Source organism: Sus scrofa, chromosome 14, assembly GCF_054392235.1.
Source record: "Sus scrofa isolate SSC_HxYL_T2T_F1_AM1 chromosome 14, Sscrofa_HxYL_maternal_Yorkshire_Landrace_v2.0, whole genome shotgun sequence".
NCBI classification, from domain to species: Eukaryota; Metazoa; Chordata; class Mammalia; order Artiodactyla; family Suidae; genus Sus; species Sus scrofa.
Window position 1 is genome coordinate 56,511,862 of NC_139396.1, and position 16,083 is coordinate 56,527,944.

The 16,083-nt window shown below is 49.4% G+C and overlaps 1 protein-coding gene across 15 annotated transcripts in view; it reads left to right on the forward strand.

The window, feature by feature from the left end:
• The window catches only part of NOS1 (nitric oxide synthase 1), a 188,654-nt gene extending 173,797 nt beyond the window's left edge, over positions 1-14,857 (forward strand). For 14 of the 15 annotated variants that reach the window (XM_021072695.2, XM_084994184.1, XM_084994188.1 and 11 more), the window contains 4 exons: positions 994-1,142; positions 3,107-3,301; positions 5,121-5,239; positions 6,249-7,550. In XM_021072695.2, the coding sequence (XP_020928354.2) occupies positions 994-1,142; positions 3,107-3,301; positions 5,121-5,239; positions 6,249-6,264 (479 nt within the window). In that variant the 3' untranslated portion in view covers positions 6,265-7,550. Of the gene's footprint in view, positions 1-993; positions 1,143-3,106; positions 3,302-5,120; positions 5,995-6,248; positions 7,551-13,674 lie in introns of those variants that run through there. The other variant, XR_014826157.1, reaches the window with a different exon arrangement.
• Positions 14,858-16,083: the final 1,226 nt, after the last annotated feature.

Genomic DNA, 16,083 nt, shown 5'->3' on the forward strand with positions numbered 1-16,083 from the left:
GTGGTGTAGGTCACAGACACGGCTCGTATCCAGCATTGCTGTGGCTGTGGCTGTGGCTCTGATTCAACCCCTAGCCTGGGAACTTCCATATGCAGGTGCAGCCCAAAAAAAAAAAGAAAGAAAGAAAGAAAGAAACCCAGAATTTTGACATACATTAAACAGGGATTTATTGAGCATCTCATAAATGCCAAACACTGTGGTAGGCATTAGAGGTATAGCAGTGAACAAGAAAGAGAACCAACTTAAAAACAAAACACCTTGCCTTAGTGGAACTGTCATTCTAGTGCAATAACTAACATTTATAAAGTACAGTTGACCCTTAAATGAAATGGGTTTGAACTGTGTGGGTCCACTTTTGTGAAAACTTTTTCATTAAATACACACCTACAGCACTAGACCATCTGAGGATGGTTTAGAATTTGCAGATTTTGTACCTCAGATACAGGGGGCCAACTATGGGACTTGAGCATCAGTGGGTTCAGGTATCCAGAGTGGGTCCTGGAACTGGCCCCCATGGATCCCGAGGGACAACTGTAGTCACGAGGTAGCAGACATGGTTCTCATGTTTTACATTTATTTCCTACGATAACCCTGTGAGGCTAGATGCTGTTATTATTTCCACTTTGTACATGGGGACACAGAGACATGGCAAGTTATATTAAATTACTCAGCATCACTCCTAGCTGGGATTTGAACCCAGGTGGTCTAGCTTCAGAGTCTGAGGTTTTAGCGCCACCCAGTGGTGGGGCTGCTAGGTAGCTGGAAGAGCAGAAGGAAAGATGGAGACCCAGAGGAGAGAGGTCTGTGTGTGTGCATGCTTATGTGTGTGTATGCACGCACACGCATGTGTGAGTATCTATCCTGCCTGTCCCTGTGTCCACGAACCTCACCCATGGGGTACATGCTGAGGTTCCTTGCACCCTTGGTGCCACCAGCCACTCCCCCAATCGGGCCTCAGAGCTGACAGTGACATGAGATCTTCCTGGTCCCCAGGAATGAGTCCCTGCCCCATGGTCCTGGTTTTCGGGTGCCGGCAGTCCAAGATAGACCACATCTACAAGGAGGAGACCCTGCAGGCCAAGAGCAAGGGGGTCTTCCGAGAACTGTACACAGCCTACTCCCGGGAGCCAGACAAACCAAAGGTAACCCCCAGCCTGTTCACAGTCCCCCGACTCTGGCCCAACACATACCTGCACTCATAAATGTTTGACTTCAAATATTTAACAGCCTGAACAGAAACAGATTCACAGACATAGAGAATAGACTTGTGGTGCCAGGGGGGAGGGAGTGGGATGGACGGGGAGTCTGGGGTTAGTAGAGGCAAACTGTGACATTTAGAACAGATAAGCAATGAGATCCTGCTGTACAGCACAGGGGACCGTGTCCAGTCTCTTGGGAGGGAACATGATGGGGGATAAGATGAGAAAAACAGTGTGTGTATATATATATATCACTGGGTCATTTTTCTATACAGCAGAAATTGGCACAACATTGTAAATCAACTATACTTTAATATCAAAAAAGTTTTTAACAAGGACCACAAAAAAGATTTAACTGCCCATATTCTATGATGCCACTTATGTGGCTATAATAGCCAACTCTGTAGAGACCGAAAGCTGATTTGTAGTTGTCAGAGGCTGTGGGAACAGGGGAAAGGGGAGGGACTCCTGAGGGGTACAGGGTCCCTTTGGAGGTGATAGAAAGGCTCTGGAACTAGATAGTGGGGACGGTTTCACAACATTGTGAGTGTACTCAATGCCTTGGCATGGTACTGAGCACTTGAAAGCACACAGATATTTTATGTGTATTTTATCACAATAAAAAGGTGTTAAAATATGAATTTAAAGATTTACACAGGAGTTCCCACTGTGGCACAGTGGGTTAAGAATCCGACTGCAGTGTCTCAGTTCTCTGCAGAGGCAAGGGTTCGATTCCCAGTCCCTCGCAGTGGGTTAAAGGATTCACTGTTGCCGCAACTGTAGCTCAGATTTGATCCCTGGCCCAGGAATTTCCATATGCTACAGGTGCAGCCATTAAAAAAAAAAAAAAAAATTAGGCGTTCCCATCGTGGCTCAGCAGTAATGAACCCAACTAGTGTCCATGAGGACACGGGTTTGATCCCAGGCCTCACTCAGTGAATTAAGGATCCAGCGTTGCTGTGAGCTGTGGTAGGTCACAGACAAGGCTCAGATCCCGTGTTACTGGGCTGTGGTGTAGTTTGGCAGCTGCAACTCTGATTTGACCCCTAGCCCAGGAACTTCCATAAGCTGCAGGTGTGGCCCTAAAAAGATTTAAAAAATAAATAAACATCCCATAAGAGGCACTACAAGTCAGAATGGACACAGGCCATGGGATTAGAGCACTTATTGGATCCTATGGGGAAGGAGGGTTTCTCAACTGAACCCCCAGGGGCATCCCAGGGAAGGAGCCAGGACAGTTGGGGAGGGGGCACTCAGAGGTCTGGGCAGCAGCTACTTGAGGACTGGCATGGAAGTTCATCCGTGTTTTAGTAGCAGGTATGGCATGCCAGGACTACCAGCTGAATGACAGGCTCGCCTGGGGGAAGTTTTCCGGACAAACCAAATTCCCTGGAGGCTGTATTGGACACCGCTTTGTGCCCACCTGACATTCTTTTAGCCCACGTTTTATTCCAGCAATTCCTGCAGCAGCTGGCTTTGCCCAGGTGTAAGCTGGCAGCCCCACCCTGGCCCCCATCACTTGCTGTCTGTCCTGGAGATTCTCCGGCATCTATAGGACGCCTGCAGCACCATCCCACCCCTAGGCGTGGACGGTGTTAACTCCCATGGGCGACCACTGGCCACTGGGGAGGAGAGCAGGTAGACGACATCCCCCTTTTACACCCGCAGGGAACCCTAGAGGGTCCTCAACACACGTGAGCACCAGAGTGGGGAGCAGCTCATCACAGCTCAGATCAGCTTTCTGTTGTTTCCTGCCTCACCCTTCCCAGTTACCTGCATCATTGCAGAATATGGATCTGCACACAAGCCCCTGTGTCAGGCTCCGCTGGGGTGGAGGTGGGGGGATTGAGTGACACGGGATTGTCCTGCAGCCCACCCCTTCTCACTGGTCCTCCTGCTCCCCGTAGAAGTACGTGCAGGACATCCTGCAGGAGCAGCTGGCCGAGGCTGTGTACCGAGCCCTGAAGGAGCAAGGGGGCCACATTTACGTCTGTGGGGACGTCACCATGGCCGCCGATGTCCTCAAAGCCATCCAGCGCATCATGACCCAGCAGGGGAAACTCTCCGTAGAGGACGCTGGCGTGTTCATCAGCAGGCTGAGGGTGAGTGACAGGCTGGTTCATGGGATCCCTCTTCCAGCATCCAGCTTCCTGTCTTCTCTTCCTTATCTTACCTGTCACAAAAATCAGAGGAGCTGTAATGACATCCCTGCTCCCACTTTCCCATGAGGATAGAGGATACAGGAGGTTCCAAACCATAGCTGAGAGAGAAGGAAGGATGACTGGGCAAACAAGTATTAAATATGGTGGAGAGCTGTGATATGTGAAAATAACAAGTGGACGGACCACTGGGTGACTTGGCACAAATCATGCTAACACAAATCTTCCTGCCCCACCCCCGAACCAAGCAGCAGCACTGCCCTGTGCAGTTGGGCAGGTTGGGCACTGCATAAAAAAGGTTTGTCCAAGATTGGCAAAAGAGGGATGAAAGCCACCCCAAGCTTGGCTTCCAGAGCAGTGCACCATGGACTAGAACTGTGTTCACCCCCAAAAGAGGGTTGCCTTTTACGAATTGGCACAAAGGCTTGTAGCCCAGTAAGCAAAGTCCTGACTGTGGCCGACTGCCCTGAATACAATACACTGAGTGCAGGCCTCCACAAAGCTCTAGAGGTGATTCCCAGTCTTCTCCCTGCTTCCCTAAATGAGTAGCAATCAAACGTCTTTGCAGAAGAAGCCCTTGTAATAATTCTGATACTGAACCCTACTCAGTTAAAACGAAACAATACAAACCTTCTGATAGAAATGCCAGAGCTCCGAGGCAAATCACTCAATTTGGAATGAGCCTTGGAACATACTTTCATACATCCTGCAGAACTCTGCAGAATAAGACTGAAAACCCAACTCAATTTAAAATGAATCCACTCTGCAGATAGGCAACCTTCCTCCAAGCCTTTGGGACCAAGGATGCGGGAACTTAATTCTGCTGAACAAGTGTTTCCCAACCCCTGAAACTCCTCAGCAGGGAGGTGCCTCTTCCCTTTTTTAGTCCTCAAAGACACAACCCTCTGGAATCTTCCTAATGGCCATCCTTCAGTTCTGCCAAAGAAGCTCCAGTGGCTCCAGAAACTCTTAGATGCTGCAAGTCCATCATCACTTGTGCTTGCTCTTTCTTTCTTTCCTTTCTTTTTCTTTCTTTCTTTCTTTCTTTCTTTCTTTCTTTTTTGGCCAATGCCCATGGCATACAGAGGTTCCCAGGCCAGGGATTGAACCTGTGACACTGCAGTAACAGAGCCATAGCAGTGACAACTCCAGATCCTTAACCTGCTGAGCCACCATGGAACTCCACTTGTGCTGTTTCTTGGGTTCTCTTTTTTGTTTGTGTCTGGGCAAACCTGAGCTAAGATGCTCAACTTCAGATAAACATATGTGTGTGAAGAAGCCTCCACTTTGGCAACCATGGCATTCCCTGAGTGCTTAGTGGGCGCCTTTTCTTTTTTCGCATCACTGCTGGTCTCTACAGGTGATGATATCTCACACTAAACCCAGCCATGCCCAGATCCGAACTTGCAAGAACAAGGAGGGGAGAGGAAAGGGGGAAATGGAGAGGCTTCCATTGGACCCCCTCACCTCTCCTGTCCTCAGAATTGACAAAGCAGCAGCTCTGTTTCCCGATGGGAATATAAGTGTTCTCAGCCAAGGGCGCTAAAGAGGCCCCATGCCCCACAGGGCAGAGGGTCTTGATGAAACAGAGTCTTGGAGACCAAAGAGATCTCCAGGGGGAAGGGGGAGCTGGTTTACACCTCGTTTTTCAAGGAACTGTCTTCTTTAGGGATAGTCCATTCCAGGATGGCAGTATGTCTGCCCTTCTCTTTGCCCTCGGCTGGCATTTGAGGTCTGTTTCTTGGTTGTTTCTGTCCCCTAGGATGACAACCGGTACCATGAAGATATTTTCGGAGTCACCCTGCGCACGTATGAAGTGACCAACCGCCTTAGATCTGAATCCATTGCCTTCATTGAGGAGAGCAAAAAAGACACAGATGAGTAAGCAGGCTCCACCCCACGGGGAGGGGCGGGCAAATGGACAGGGATGTCTGACTTTGTTGACCATGTGGGGTCCCCAGACCAGCAGCCTCAGCACCGCCTGATTAGAATTAGAAGCAGTGTTAGAAATGCAGGTTCCTAGGCCACCCCAGCCCTGCTGAATCTGAAACTCTGGAGTCAGGGCATAGCACAGTCTGTGTTTTTATGACTCCTGCAGTGGATTCTAAGTTCCCTGCAAATGTAGGAGCTCCGGCTTTGGATTCACCGTCTCCTGGGGCACCTGCAGCTGAATGATGGCCCTTGCCATGGCAAAATTTTTATGCCTCTTCACTGCTCCTGTAGCGCTTACACCACCTCCCGCCCCCACAGAGTGTTGCCGGCATTCTCACTGATACAAACTCCAATTGGTATTATTTTGAGAATTCCACTTGTCCTCTGGAAATGCTGGAAATGGTCTGAGATGCCACAATACTGGGATTGGGTCTCGCTCTTTAAACCTTTCATTAATGCCATGCGTGACCTGTCACCCTGGATTGTAATCTCACTCCCCCGCTTCTCTGCCACAGAGCACCTCGAAACCACCACCTGGTACCCTCTAAATTAGGTAGGAGTTCAGCTGCCTCATTTTCAGTAGCCTAGGGCACGCACGCTCCATTTCTTACGCATCCTCATTTTTCTCCCCTTGCGCCAACACGGTAGTCTCAAAAACATAGCTTGGTGTCCATCAGACTAACATGTTCGCCTTGAAGATCACAGCTCCTTTAAATGTCCCCTGTCATGGCCAGTTATGTGGGTGAACAAGCATCCATTTATCAGTTTGATCATTCACTCATTCATTCATTTAAAATGAGCCCCAACTAGGTGCCCAGTTTTATCCAAGGCACTGGGGCTGCCAAGGATGTGAAAGAGACCAAGCCCAGAGCATAGGTGCTTTTCTCTGAGTCTCTTTAAGGAAACAGAGCAGCCTTGCTTCTGTGGCACTAACCCCCTCCCACTTCTCCTCCTGCAGGGTTTTCAGCTCCTAACTGGACCCTCTTGCTCAGATGGATGGCAGGGTTGCCGCCCCACGCCCTCGGCCGGGGTGGCTACAGGTTTTGTAAGCTCGGACACTGCTGAACCTTCCCTTTGGGCCCCTTCCCCCGTGGCCCCTGCTCTGCCTCTCGTCCTGTCACTGTGTCCTGGTCCTCCGCTCCTGGGTTCTCACTTCTCAGTGTGTCTCTCTCACCCTTTTGGGTTTTCTCCTTGAGTTTTCCTGCTGCAATGCGATGCCTTTATAATCCGCAGTGGCTTTTACAAAACTGTTTCCCTCTCTCTCTCTCTCTCTCTTTCTGACAAGGGCACATCCCCAGTGCATGAAACCACTGGAACATGGCTGTGGCTTGTGTTAGGGTGTCTACTGGGGTTCACCCTGGAGAGGCTGCAGGGACCAGATGCAAGAGTTTTCTGAGCTAGTTCCTCCGCCGCTGTTCAAACCCCCGCCCCCCAACCCCGTCCTTTTTTTACGATGGTGTTCTGGACATGTGTGTATGTGCGTGTGATGGGCCTGGGTCTCCCTCTGTCCTCTTGCCTGAGCAGACATGCCGCCTGCACACCCTCAGTGCCAAGAAATTTGCCCCAGCCCATACTGAGGCCTCATGTATCCATAAGTAAGGGTCTGTGCTAGTACCCATAATAGACCTGGTTATAAAAGAGCAGGGCGTGGAGGTGGGGTGTGATGAGAGGAAGATATTCAGTGAAAGAGGGAGTCACAGAATTAGATGCATCCAGATACTGGTACCAGTTAGCGGAGCCCTTACTGGGAGATGAACCCATCTGCTCCCCAGCCCCACCCCACCTCAGCCAGGATCACCTGACCTGGCCCTCCCCAGACAGTCCCACCCACAAGACGGGAAACAGTGTTGTCCAAGGGAATGAGCTGGAAATAAGTGTCTTCCCATCTTTGCCACTGGATGACATTGGACAACGTCACCTGTCCTTCATTTCCTGTAATTGTAATGTTATGAAGCGGAAAAGGATGGATAGATCGAACTTTAAACTTGTGGAGATTGGAAACAATATCAAGGAAGGGCATTGTTGTTGTTGTTTTATTTCCCTAAATGGGGCTTGCCGTTTCAGCCCTGGAAGTAAAATACCAGAAGTCAGTGAAAGCAGATGAGGCTGAAGAAGGAGACCATCACGAGGCGCCTGCCGACAGCTGGGGCGGGGAGAACCTGCCACCATGCTTTCGGTCTTCAAAAAGAGATTCCCCCAGGTTTTTAACCTGATAAAAGAATTTTGACGAATAAATTATCCTCAACGCAGATTTTAAAAACAGGCAGTAAAGTCTTTTGGCAAGAATCGGGACAGGTACAATTGCTCCCAGTCGGACAATCTGCTGAGTTCATCTTCTCAGAGGAAATGGGGTGGAAGTGTCCCTCTCTACCCTGAAGTGCTCAAAATCAATGGTAAGCAGCGCCCAGAGAGAGCCGGGAAACCCCACTGACCCCCAGCAACTGCCTCCCAGGCGTTGAAAGGAAGCCATCAGCCAGTTCCGGTCTTCCGTCTGGTTTTGTTTCGTCTTATGCTGTAGAAAGGCAGCCTTTTCTTTGGACGCAGCACACAGGCATTGCTTTCTTGATGCTTGGTGTGGGGGTCTGCCAAAGGGAGAGGGCTCTGTCCCTCCCCAGAAGGGCCCTAGATCCGAGGTGCCAAAAAGGTGTCCCCAGGAAGGGACAACCTCAGAGACTCTTAAAGACAAAGGGGAAGCTCTGTCTCGGCTTTTTCCACCTTCCCTGGCAGCCCCCGCTGGTGTCCCATCCATGGGACACAGAGTTCGACTTCGTGCCGGTTTTGATTTCCCTGCCTGACTTTAATCCTATTCACTCCTGCTCGGGCTTCCGTGGCACAGAAACCAAGCACTCAGCATGCTCGGCCACCCCTCTCTGACCTGGAGGGAAGCCTGTTCAAAACCATTTCTTTCCTGCAAACGTGATTCTGGCTTCTAGTAGCTGTCCTCCCAAGGGCTTCCTGTCCAACCCTCTGAGCCTTTCAGAGATACCTCCTAAGATGTCACTAACTCCCCAGGGGCTGAACTGCTGTGTCCAACCTCCATCCTAGAAGAATTAGAGCACCCCTCTCCAAATCAAGCTTCACACATGAATGCTTTTCCATCGCCAAAGAAATATTTATGAGCACTTACTCCATACTAGGCACTTTCTCACTTCTCCCTGCCCTTCTAGTAGCAGACAAGCAAAGGAAAACATCATCTTGTTTTATCAGGAAGTCTAAGTGATTACGTAACCAGGATTCATCGTTCTTCCCAAGAATGATTGTTTTGTTTTTGTAAGAAAATACCTTTTAACCCCCAACACAAGCTGCTTCATAACTCCTGGCTGAGAGACAGGAAGCTAGTCTGATGGGTTTCTCTCATTCACCAGAATCTCTGATACCAAAAGCCTCCCGTTAAAAAGCCTATCAAGGAGTTCCCGTCGTGGCTCAGCGGTTAACGAACCTGACTAGGAACATGAGGTTGCGGGTTCAATCCCTGGCCTCGCTCAGTGGGTTAAGGATCCGGTGTTGCCGTGAGCTGTGGTGTAGGTTGCAGACGAGGCTCAGATCCCGCGCGTTGCTATGGCCCTGGCGTAGGCTGGCGGCTACAGCTCTGATTCGACCCCTAGCCTGGGAACCTCCATATGCCATGGGTGCGGCCATAGAAAAGACAAAAAAAAAAAAAAAAAAAAAAAAAAAAAGAGAGAGAGAGAGAGAAATAAAGATAAAAAGCCTATCAAGAGGCAGAGGGAGTGAAGTCCTGATTTTGGGGTCAGCTCTGATCCAGGGTGGCTAAATGCTGCCCTCTTGTGGTGGTTTTTTAGTTCAGTCTCAGTAGCCTGCAAATGTTGGTGTGACAGAGGGCAAGCAAAAATAGGGTTGACTGGGCATATGGGGGGTTGCCCTAGTTGCAGGCGTCTTATTTCTCTTTCCCATTTAGCACAAGTGGGTTTGGCCAGGAGAAATGAGACATCCCTACAACAGGAAAGCTGGAACAGTCATGCTCTCCTATTGCTACTATGAATCCTATTCTTACACCTTGAGTCGCAAAAAAAGCAGTACTTAAAACCCCATAAGAGGATACAGGTTTTCCCTTGGTTTCTATGGAGTGAGACAGCCAGGTATCTTTTCTCTGGGGAGAAATGCTTCAGAGCACCAAAATGGAATTTTAGAAACAGACTGCAGCCCAAATGCTGACTCTGCCCCTGTTTCAGCAGTCAGCCATGAGCTGGTGACCTAACCTTTCTGAGTCTCCATATCCACCTGGATCACAAGGTGAACTAAATGAGATAATGCCCATAAAATGCCCAGCTACAGTACCTGGACCCTTCTAAGCTCTCAAAATTTTTTTTTTTTTCACTTAATCTATATCAGGTCTCGCCTCTGCAGGATGCAAAAAGCACCACAGAGAGTAGAGAGCAAAACATAGTTCCTCTCATCGATCTGGGATGAAGAGACCCAAATTCTCAGAATCTACATATAGGTCCGGGGTATGAGCCATCGGTGGGCTCCCACCAGTGGGTTTAGGGGAACAAGATTGCCAGGATGTAGGAAGAGTGAGGCAAACAGCATGGACAGGGAACATGCAGGATAAGTCGAGGCTGGCCTCAGATGGAGCACAGCTTTGAAAGGCTGCAGAAGATGGAGGTATGCTGGGGAGATGGGTGGGGAGCAGTCAGAACTTTGTCCAGGGACTTGGATTCTACTTGTTAGGCAACATGGAATCCAGAGGAATGTTTTTTAAAAGGGAAAATCGGGTGATTTGGGTTATGCTTGGAAAAGAATGTTCTGGCTGCCACATAGAGCGCCGATGACTGGCCTGTTGAACTCCCAATAGGTTATGGCAGTAACCCAAGGCTCGAATGAGGCAAGGGGCAGATGTAGTGATAAAGACATTCCAGGGGTTGAATTACCAACCAGGACCTAACTCTGATCTGTTGTGGAGGATGAGAACAAAGGGAAAGTCAAGAGTCTGGAAAGGGGTCTTGTGAGGAAAAAAAAAAAAACAAAAAAAAAAACAGGCTCAGACTAAAGCCGAGTTTTCAGAGCTAACGTGATAGCCAGCTTCTCCCCGGGTCAACAGAGTGGGTCCTGCCAAGGTCCAGCCATTGCCTAGATGGGCAGAAAGAGAACTGACCCCAGGCCAGTAGACATCCGCCTTGAAACGCAGGGTTTTCTTGCCAAACATGCTCTCAGCAGCCACCTGCTTTGAGCTTCCGAAATGAGGTCAGTTTTTGCCCTAAGTGAGGTTTGCCACAAGTGAGATTCTTTAACCCTGATCATGGTGCCAACGGTTCCTGCCAGAATGGGCAAGCTGAGGTCTGGGCCCCCTCACTGCTATAGTATCGGCCCCTTTTAATTCATGCCATTCGGAAAAGCACAGACTTAGGATTTTGTTTTGAGCTGGCCAGGTTGACTTGTATATTTCCATCACTACTGCCCCCGATCTCCAGCATGGCCCTGTGCCCACCTTCCCCTCAAAGCCTTCCATCTGAATTGGCACATTAATCTGAGGCTGTCTGCAGGTGACAAAGAAAAGAAGTATTAGTCTGGGCTTCCCATCGGACCTTCCCATACGCCTGTCTTCTCCGAGCCCTCCTAAAGTCTCCAGCATCCAAATGTGCCATTTGACTCAGGAATTAAAAGCCGAGAGCTGGGATGGAGGAAAAAGGATTTGAGAGGCAGAGTGAGCAGCTGTGCCCCATCCAACCCAGGGACTTAACACAGATGGTCCCCACAAACCTGAATTTGGCCTTCAGGGGTTAATGGCAGCCTAGCCTCTCCTCTTTCTCCCTGCCTCCCCCCACAACTTTGGTCCACCTGCCAGTCCCTGCCTGGTGGCATGGCCACCCCACCGCAAACACTGATGTGTCTGAGATGTGAGGACCCTCTGGAAAGCAGGTGTTTGGGCTCTGTTCTCTATTAATGTTTGTAAAGCCATGTGCAGGGGAGGTGATTGGGAGTAAATGTGCCTTGGTATGTGTGTGAGTTGGTTGTGTCCTAGAATCCCAGAATGGTTCTGAGCCAGCGGGGTCTGTGGGGCCTGCGTGTCTGGTCCCCAGCAGAGCTCACCGTTAACCAGGTGGCAGGCAGGAACAAATCTGCCTGAAGATGCAGCTCTCCATAATCTTCAGAAAATGACTCCAGGACATCAAAGTGCCCAGAGGTGGCTCCCAGGAGGCTCTAGTCCAGGGTTTGCCAACCTAAGCACTATTGGCATTTAGGGCTGGGGAGTCCTTGTGGAGGGGCAGGGGCTGTCCTGGGCATTGCAGGGTACTGAGCCGTACCCCCAGGCTCCACCCTCGGGACCTCAGTGGCAGCCCCACCCCCACTCCCACCTCCGGAAGTTACGACCAGCTACGTTCTCAGTTGGTGCCAGGTGTTCAGTCACAGAATCTCTGCTGGCTGCCCGGGACATTCTCACCGTCCAGCTTCTGGAGTAAGCAGAGCATTCCTCAGCCCCATGGTTTTCTCTCCATCATCTGCTGCCAAACTGAGACCCGAAGGATTTCAAGAGGGAATGAAAAAGCGTGGTTTCACCACCTCCCTCCCGAGACGGGAGGAGGACAGCCCGGTTTGGGGGAGATGCTGTGTGCTTGGCGTCCATTCTGACGAAGACCCGCGGAGGCGCAGCGCCCCCCGCCCGCCTCCATCGCGTTTTCCGCGTTGTGTAGTCGTTGTGATCGTAAGACCCACCCTGGGCTCAGCAGTGGTTTTCCGGGAGGTGCCGGTAAGTCTCCGGCCCGCGGCGGAGAAGCCGGGAATGTGAGCCGAGTGGGTGTCCCCTGGCACCACACACACGTTGTCAGAGACTCCATGCTGCTAATCGCCGCCAAGTGTCCCGCGCGCTCCAGCACCTTCCTCGAAGGACTGACGCCCGCCCCATGCTCTCTGCGAGGTTGTCCAGGCTGTGCTCGCCGCATGCTCTTCTGTATAATTCTTATCTTCTAATTTGATGGAATTCAACAAAAGTCTACTTATGCCTGTTTGCATCATGATCAAAATATTAAAAAGTCGAATTAACTGACTGGTCTTTTGATTTGCTTGGAATGTCTCAGACCCTTGCCTACTGGAACAGGCCGGGTGCCCCCAGGAAGCCCAGCCTAAGACAGGGTTGGTAGGCAGCTGATTGGGGGAGAGTCCTGGGAAGGGAAGGGAAGGAGGGGAGACAAAAAGGGGAGAGGAGGGGAAGCCTGGGCCGCAGTATTGTCTCAACAGAAACTTCAGCCAACCCTGCAGAGAATTCTGAATGAAGCTGCCCTTCCAGAGAGCTGTCCCAACTTGGGACAAGAAGGCCTTGCTCTCGGCAACAGAAGCCTTGCCCCAAGGGCATGAGAGCATGCCCAGCATCAGTCAGAAGAGTTTTGACTCCTGGCATGGATGGGGAGTGGTACTTCTCAGCATCCCGCCCACCCTCCTCCCCAATAACTTTGCTCCCATCACAGCTGCATCCACAGACTGGAAATGGGCCCACAGAGATGGTACCACCTTCTCCCTAGCCTTTCTTCCCCGTACACACAACTCTGAGACCCTAAATCTAGATCCTAGTTGGCTTCAGACCCAGTTCCAAAAGGAAGAGACCTCAAAAGCACTAACAGGACAGAGGAAAAGGAACTGATCTCCAGTGCCCTGGCAGACTGGCTGTGATAAAAGGATCAACTGGAAGGGAAGGCCCTAAGGCTTTATCATGCCCTTCTGGACATGGCCATTTAGATGCTGTGGCCATCTTGACCTTCACATCTTATTTCCTGGTCATAAAGCACACACCATCAGATATTCAGCCTTTTACATAATGAAGTTATTTCTCCAACATTAAACCCTCCCTTCATAACCCTTCCTGACTTCTCTGCCCCATCCCTGAGCCTCTGGTCCAAGATCAAATGTGAGATGCAGATCAGAGAGGGAGCCAGAGACAGGGGCTCCTCACTGCCCTACAGACAGTAATTAAAATAATGGCTACCGGTTATCAAATGTCAGTCTTTACAAGAATGCTTTGACTTGGGGCCATTGCTCTCCCTAATTTAAAACTTGGGAACCTCAGGCACTAGCAAGGCAACCATCCCATCCATCTCCTACGGTGCTCCCTGAGGGGTATTCAGGATGGGAAAAAAAAACAGGATACTGGCCCTAGATAGCTAAAATGCCCATCCAAGGAGTAATTTCAATGAGCCCAAACTCTTGCCTCTTCCCATGCAAAGAAAAGCACTAAAATCATTAACTTGAGATGTCTGTTTTTGTGTGTGTGTGTGACTAACAGTAATCTTTGTTTGTTTGTTTGCTTGCTTTTTTTTTAGGGCTGCACCCATGGCATATAGAAGTTCCCAGGCTAGGGGTGGAATCAGAGCTGTAGCTGCTGGCCTACGCCACAGCCACAGCAACTTGGGATCCGAGCTGCTTCTGCATCACAGCTCACAGCAAAGCTGGATCACAGCAAAGCTTGAGCAAGGCCAGGGATCAAACCCATGTCTTCATGGATACTAGTCGGACTCGTTTCCACTGTGCCACAGCAGGAACTCCCTGACAGTAATCTTTTGATGTTCAACTACATGTTTTTCAGCCAAAATGCCTGTATAGCCCAGCTCCTCCCTTATCTCTTCGGGGTTGAGTTGTTTTGTTTTGTTTTGTTTTGTCTTGTTTTGTTTTGTTTTTGGCTATCCATAGCATACAGAAGTTCCCCAGCCAGGGATGGAACCCACGCCACAGCAGCAACAATGCCAGGTCTTTACCTTGCTGAGCCACCAGGGAACTCCTCCCTTACCCCTTTGGAACAGTACCTCAGAGCTATCTGAGAGGCTGCCTTCCCGGGCTACAGTTTTTAGTCATGTTCCCAAATAAAACACAATTCTCAAGGTTTAGGTTGTGCTTTTTTTTTTTTCCTCTGCACAGTGCTACTGCTGAGAGACCTAGGCTGTCACCATTCAAATCCTGGCTCCTCCACTTACTGGCTGTGCAACTTTGTATAAGTTGCCTAACCTCTCTGTACCTTCATTGCTTCACTCTAAAATAGGCTGTGATCATTTTGACTTTATTGCATTGTGATAGAATCAAATGAGTTAATATATGCAACACACATCTAACATGGTGGACTGGTATGGAATGGACTGGAAGAATAGAATAGAATAGATAGAATAGTCCTCTACATGAGTAAACGCAGGTTCCAGCTTTGTTTCCTTCCAACATTTTCAGTCTTTTTCTCTTATTGAAGCTCAAACAGCCTTCTCTTGATGCCTTTGCCGTTTAATACTTAGGCATTAGGATTCTCAGCCTTCCACAGACCACCTGCCATCACAAGAGCCACTCATTTTAACAGCCAATCCCGGAGTTCCCATTGTGGCACAGCAGTAATGAACCCAACTGGTATCTGAGAATACGGGTTCAATCCCTTGCCCAGCTCAGTGGGTTAAGGACCTAGTGTTGTCCGGAGCTGTGATGTAGGTCACAGATGCAGCCCAGATCCAGTATTGCTGTGGCTGCAGCATAGGCCGGCATCTGCAGCTCCAATCTGACCCCTAATCTGGGAATTTCATACACTGCTGCAGGTGCGGCCCTACAAAGACAAAAAATAAAAATAAAAAATAAGAAAAATAAAAGCCAATCCCTGGCCTCCCCCTACACCTGCTCATTTGCACTGGGGATAAGTTTTGATACCACTCATGTTTTTAACCAGCTCCCCCACGTGCCTCATACACTCAATGGAGTTTTGACAGGCCCAGCCTTGGAGGTGGCTGGGGTCAATTTAACATTTATAGGCATCTTGTCTGGGGAGGCTTCTGTTGCCTGGCAACCAAGTGAAAAATCCAAGTTCGCACCAAAACAGAACCTTCCCAACCACAAATCATAAGGAGAAGGGCATGGAAAACAAGTAGGGGAGTGGGAAAAGGATTTTTGAGTCGCTGCAAATCAATACAGAATATGGGCTTCGCAGTCAGTTTAAACAGTTAAAATGTAGTTATTTTTTGCATTGGACCCTTGGCAAAATCGCCGAGAGAGCAAAAACAGGGTAAGTATTTAGAATCAATATAGAGCTTAACCCACATCAGTAAAAAGAAATTGCTTTAGCAGTAGCCTCTGGAGGAAAATAAGATTAAGTTAATCAAATGGCAGAAGATTAAAACCAGAGTAATTAGTAAAGTGATTTAAAAAAAAAAAAAAAGGACTCAAATCTTGTGTATTACGAGACCTGGGGGCAGAGTGGGAGTACAGGAGTGGGTGGTCTGGCTTCTTGGCATCTTGGTTTTCTCACCCGAAACTCAGAGTTGGGAGTTGATATTGGAAGCCCCACTCTCTCCTCCCTAATTTACTGTTTCCAAGAATTTTGAGATCTTCGAGGGGGTGAGCACCCCTCTCCTCCTCTGCTCCCATTCCTGGTCTCTTTACATAGGCGATGGTGAAAAGAAACTATTAAATGCAAGAAAGCCTCTGAGACACACTATCCACTCAAGGTGTAGTATCTGTGGTGTTAATTAAACATTTTGCAGTGAGCCGGTGAATCAGTTTTGTTTTGAAGGCTTTGAAAAGAGTTGCTAATGGAAATGCGGTTACTAGCAGAAAAGCCGCTGGCAAAAGACTACAGGCAGAGAGAGAGAGACACCTGTTCCTCATTCCACCAAGCTGGTATTGGTAGCATCGCCTTCCTTGGAAAGCACACGCTGCCCCCAGATTGCCCTTCCAGAAACATTTTTTTTCATCCCGTCATGCCTTTGCTCACACGGATTTGGGGCCACCAGGGACCAGATGGGGAAGACCAACATTCAGTGCTTGCTCTGGCCACAGGCAGCCTGTGGGTTTCTGTTTGGGCCACTGCTCCAGGCAGTATT